Raw genomic sequence first — 5,542 nt, 5'->3', positions numbered from 1 at the left:
ATTCTACCAATAATTAACTAAATATTGTTGCAGTTTATTCCATTTCGGTTCATAATAAGCATAAATATGGATCCACTTTAACTCATTTTGATTCATAGGTTCTAAAAATGGATACATTTTAATTAATGAAATTGAAAACAAAATCTCGACTTAGGAGTCAAAATTCCAACAGTGTACATTGGTTGAATCATGTGAAGGCTACTACTTCTAGGCTAGCGAGTGGGCTTCGCATGAGAGAGAGAGAGAGAGAGAATCATTCAAATCAAAGGGAACTCTTACTCTTACCACTCAATGCTTCACAGCTAAAAATCCAAAACCTGCATGTAAATAAAACGTGGCCTATTTTAGAGTGCAAGGCTGCCATTTGGCTTCGAATTCTGCTGTCATTTTGGCATTAGCTTCAAAATCAAAAGAAGCGTCTGATCAAATCAACTGCATGTGAAAGGTAAGGCCACACAATTTCAGTTCAGCAATTTCTTTTTCGCACGCCAGTAATTTTCTCTTTGAAATTTCAGCAGGGCAATGGAGGTCAAAGGAATCAATGAGGTCAGTGTTATTATCATTTTCAGTTTTTAAGGTGATTATTGCATGTATTCCTTTTTTGGAAAAAAAGAAAATAAAGTAAACTATTATAAAATGGATTTTCATACACTGTTTGATAAAGTTCCAGAGTAATATTATTCAATTCTGGTTGCTTATGATGTTTGGTATTTTACCCCGAATTTTGATCCAAATGACGTTATTTTTCAAAGCAGCTATTTTCCTTTTAAACTAAATAACGTTATATCGTTTAAAACAATATTGTATTACTCCAGTCTGTTTTATAAGGTACCAATGCTCTTGTTTCACCATAAATTTTGAGCAATACAAAGCATTCTTTTTTATTTATTTATTTTTGGGACAAAACAATGACATATTGCTTAAAAAAATATTGAATTACTCAAATTCGTATTTACAAGATATGAATTTTCGAACTCTCAGAAATTTCATTTACGCTTGCTATTTTTCATAACTGTTTCTTTAATTTTCTTTCTTTTTTTTTCTTTTTTAAGTTGATGCCACAGATGAAGTTATGCTAATTTTTTTTTCCCGAATAATTAGTGCTCATGTAATTAATTTATTATTTGCAAGACTAAGGCCGGCTTGTTTCAGTTTTGGCGAGTTTCAATAAAAAATTTAAATTAAAAATTGCAGACTACTTGAAACAGACCGCTTAATTTTATAACACAGCAGTTATAAGTCGCCATCCAGCAGTAATTAAAAAGTTAAAAAAATGCGAAAAGTTTCTATTTTGTCATGCAAAGTAGCTACTCTCTACTCAATTAATATATATATATATATATATATATTTATATACGTACCACCCAACATAATTACAACAATTAGTACAAATTAACGTCGTATAATTAATTAAAGGGTAAAAACTCATTTAGTCCATGTATTTTAAGATTATAGTCAATTTAGTTCTATATTTTTAAAAATACATCGAAACATTCATGCCGTTAAAGTATTGATACCCCTACCGTTACTTTTTATTTCTTTTGGCTTACTTTTACAATATTACCCTTTTATAAAAGTTTTTTTTGTTTGGACATTAATAAAAAGAAAATAATTAAATTACCAATTTAATCCTAAAAAATAAAAATAAAAAATTATATTAATTTTTAATTGTCAAAAATTGTGTGCAAACTATTAAGTGTGCAAATGGTGCTTGCAAAATTTTTTTTTTATTTTTTAGGGTTAAATTGGTAATTTAATTATTTTATTTTTATTAATGTCCAAACAAAAAAATTATTATAAAAGTGTAATATTATAAAAGTAAATCAAAAGAAATAAAAAGTAACAGTAGGGGTATCAATACTTTAACGGCATGGATGTTTCGAGGTATTTTTAAAAATACAGGGACTAAATAGACACTATCTTAAAATATATGGACTAAATAAGCTTTTACCCTTAATTAAACTACTCTATAATTATAAACATTTGTTTTCGTTCATTTGATTATTTCCACTAAAAAAGATAAAATATAATACAGCAGCTATTATTGATGCCAGTTGGTTACGGCGCCGAAATTGTTTCGCACATTCTATAACGTCTGGGTCTCCATCTCTGAGTCTCTCTCGTAGCTTATGATCCATAAGTTATATAAATGGCTGATATTGGATTGCTAAAGTTTGTGTGCATTTTGCGTTTGTCACCTTTTCTCTTCTTTATCTCTCTCTCTCTCTCTCTCTCACTCTCAAGTTTCCACTCACAATCTTTATATAAATATATCCACAAGAAAAATAATAATAATAATAAACCCCATTACTTTCACGTTCTATTTGATCGACTGATGTCCGCTTCATTTCCCTCCACTTACTCTCTCCTCCTTCGTCCCATATCAGTATAAAAAAATACCACCCTCCATTTCTCCTTTTCTCTCTCAAGGTTTCATTATTTATTTCGAGAACTCAAAAAAAAGTATTAATTTTAAGTTTTTGTTTTTATGTTTGATTCTTCATCGTACTATATAGCTTTTACTTTCCATTAATTGATTTAGGATCAACCTCGGTTCCCGAACCAACGACCAATTGACAACATGAGCTGCCAAGATTGGCCTGAACCTATAGTTCGTGTTCAGTCCTTGTCCGAAAGCGGCTCGACCGATATCCCCGACCGGTACGTCAAGCCGCCAGCCGAACGCCCCGTGCTGCCCAACAGCAGGATTAATGGCGACGACGAAAAGATAAATATTCCCATCATCAATCTTGCCGGCCTCGACGGCGGCGACGAGAATGCTCGACGCGAAATCCTCGGCCAAATCTCTGCCGCGTGTCGCGAATGGGGGTTCTTTCAGGTCGTCAACCACGGCGTTCGCCACGAGTTGATGGATGATGCACGTGAGAATTGGCGCCAGTTTTTCCATTCTCCCATGGAGGTTAAACAAGCTTACGGTAATTCTCCCAAGACTTACGAGGGTTACGGAAGCCGCTTGGGCGTCGAGAAAGGGGCAATTCTCGACTGGAGTGATTATTACTTCCTTCATTATCGCCCTTCTTCGCTAAAGGACTTCAACAAATGGCCCGCCACTCCCGCTTCTTGCAGGTACTTTAAATTATATAAATTAGCATTAGTTTGGTATTAATTTTATTTAAGGGGGGGGGGGTTCAATTTTGATTAATGAATTTAATTTTTTTTTTTTTTTTTGGTTTCAATTAGGGAGGTGATTGATGAGTACTGCAAGGAATTGGTGCGTCTAAGTGGGAGGTTAATGAAGGTTTTATCGATTAATCTCGGAATAAGCGAAGATCGATTACAGAATGCATTTGGTGGTGATAATATTGGAGCCTGTTTGAGGGTTAATTTTTATCCAAAGTGCCCGCAGCCCGACTTAACACTTGGCTTGTCGTCGCATTCGGACCCCGGCGGCCTGACCCTACTCTTGCCGGACCATCAAGTCACCGGTCTTCAAGTCCGCAAAGGCGATAATTGGATCACCGTGAAGCCGGCCAAGCATGCTTTCATCGTCAACATTGGCGATCAAATTCAGGTGAGTTATTTATTACTTCCTAATTTTTTTTCTTTTTATTTTTAATTTTTAATTTAATTCCGTCTTGCTTGATTAGTCATAAAAGTGAGAAGTGTTTGTATGTTTTTATCAATTGAACAACTGAAGCACATGGAGTGATGGAATTGGTGGGGGTCGCTTTTGGTGGGCTAATTAATGTCTAGTCATCAAACTTTAGTAAAAAATAAGTTTATAGTAAAAACTTCAGATTCTATTTTTTTTTTTTCATTTAGTCAACAAGTTATTTTTCTTGTTTATCCAATTGCCAATTTTTTTTTTTTAATGAGTTGTCGATCTTCCAAATTTTATAGTGGATAATCTTTGATTATTGCATGGGATAAGGCAATAAAATGATATACCGATTATTACGCATTTCAGTCTATTTTTCCCCAACATTTTTACACGTGCTACCTTAGAAAAGTATTTGCTCTCATCCTTGTCACTTTCAACTGAATTATTCTCACCCCACCTAGTTGCTTTAGCAACTTGAATCCGAGTCCCATACTCCCATATTCTCAACGTGTTTAAAAATCAAAGAAAGAAAAAGTTTTGTTGGAGGCCGACATTCACTCCACAGATGGTTCCAGAGAAAAATACCAGCGTGAATGACGCGTCGTCAAGTATACGACAAACTTCTTAAAAATACAAATTTAAAATGTATAAATTACATTATTAAATATCAAATTGGAACTAGACTTCGTGATTAATTCCAAATTCGCAATGAAAAATATAGATTTGAAGTTCTACTTAAATGTTTTAGTGTAATACAATGTCAAATTAGAAGTAAACAACAATATTTAGCCTCGTGTCTATACAAACGTACAGACATTCGCATCTGATGATTTAATTCTATTTTAATCTTGCATACTTTTCCATATACTTTATGGTGTTCTCAGGTTCTAAGCAATGCAAATTACAAGAGCGTGGAGCACAGAGTGGCTGTGAATTCAGCAAACGAAAGAGTGTCGCTTGCTTTCTTCTACAATCCGAAAAGCGACATCCCAATTGAACCTGTCAAAGAGCTAGTTACAGAAGAAAGCCCTTCGCTTTATCCGCCAATGACGTTTGATGAGTACAGACTCTTCATTCGAACGAGAGGACCCAAAGGAAAATCTCAAGTGGAGTCGATGAAATCACCAAGATGAATGACAACGACAATAGGCATTAATTATAAATATTTTAGCAAGAGTTTCTTTTGTTTTCATGTGTTAAATAGTCCTGTAAATCACATTGAAATTGTCCAACCCTTTATTGGTTATGTCAAAAAGATCCATCATGTAATCATAAAAGGGATAGGGTTTTTGCTTTCACAGAAATATATAGAAAAGGAGAATATCATATATAATATTTAGTGCCATTAATATCATATATAATATTTAGTGTCATTTTACTGTTTATTATTTGATCCTTAATTATTGGTTTTTTATTTTTTAAGTAATAGTAGACATACCAACATTTTATTTTTAATTTTATTCTAAATGATATAACATATGATGTGTCATTTATTAAGTGGTTGATGTTTTTCATAAATTACAAGTGAATAATTATATTACTTCACAAATCAATAAATGAATGTCATTAATTGAAATAAAACTTTGGGATAACAATTTGAGATTTGTAGTTTGAGAGCCCAAAAAATATCTGATTATTACAATATCTGGCGATAAGGAATTTTGCCAGGAATCTGTGATCTTTCACACCATTGACTGAGGCAGATATTTTTACTGGTCATTAAAAAAAAAAAAACGACATTTTAGCCTTGAAACACGATTTTGATTAGTGCTGTGATAGAACAAATTTTTATTCATATGATCACTTTCCTTCTTTCCTTTTCTCTCTATCAAATCATTCATATCAAGTAGCTCACTAACATATTAAGGATAATCAAAAGAAGATAATTTAAGCCGGTGACATTTTTAAAATAGTCACAAACCTTGTAATGCATTTATCTTCTTTCAATACCCAAAATTGATTCAATAATTAAATGGGTGA

At 32.9% G+C, this 5,542-nt stretch overlaps 1 protein-coding gene across 3 annotated transcripts; it reads left to right on the top strand.

Annotated features, from left to right (window-relative positions):
* The first annotated feature begins 391 nt into the window (after positions 1-391).
* Positions 392-4,895, top strand: LOC102627583 (jasmonate-induced oxygenase 2). Of its 3 annotated transcripts, none has more exons than XM_052440150.1 (4): positions 392-546; positions 2,543-3,087; positions 3,202-3,532; positions 3,659-3,922. In XM_052440150.1, the coding sequence occupies exons 1-4, from the start codon at positions 523-525 to the stop codon at positions 3,668-3,670; spliced, it is 912 nt and encodes a 303-aa protein (XP_052296110.1). In that variant the 5' UTR covers positions 392-522; the 3' UTR covers positions 3,671-3,922. The 3 variants fall into 3 exon arrangements, with proteins under 3 accessions (XP_052296110.1, XP_052296109.1, XP_006486310.1); XM_052440149.1 differs by lacking the exon at positions 3,659-3,922 and adding an exon at positions 4,447-4,895 and having other exon boundaries at positions 393-546; XM_006486247.4 differs by lacking the exons at positions 392-546; positions 3,659-3,922 and adding exons at positions 1,853-2,430; positions 4,447-4,895.
* The last annotated feature ends 647 nt before the right edge of the window (positions 4,896-5,542 follow it).

Source organism: Citrus sinensis, chromosome 4 (genome assembly GCF_022201045.2).
Source record: "Citrus sinensis cultivar Valencia sweet orange chromosome 4, DVS_A1.0, whole genome shotgun sequence".
Taxonomy (NCBI): domain Eukaryota; kingdom Viridiplantae; phylum Streptophyta; class Magnoliopsida; order Sapindales; family Rutaceae; genus Citrus; species Citrus sinensis.
This window is presented reverse-complemented; position numbering and strand designations above follow the sequence as displayed.

Coding starts and splice junctions, on each gene's coding strand:
- LOC102627583 (XM_052440149.1), top strand. CDS start 523: ATGGAGGTCAAAGGAATCAATGAG. Junction 547..2,542: donor AGGTCAAAGGAATCAATGAG/GTCAGTGTTATT, acceptor TAATTGATTTAG/GATCAACCTCGGTTCCCGAA. Junction 3,088..3,201: donor GCCACTCCCGCTTCTTGCAG/GTACTTTAAATT, acceptor GGTTTCAATTAG/GGAGGTGATTGATGAGTACT.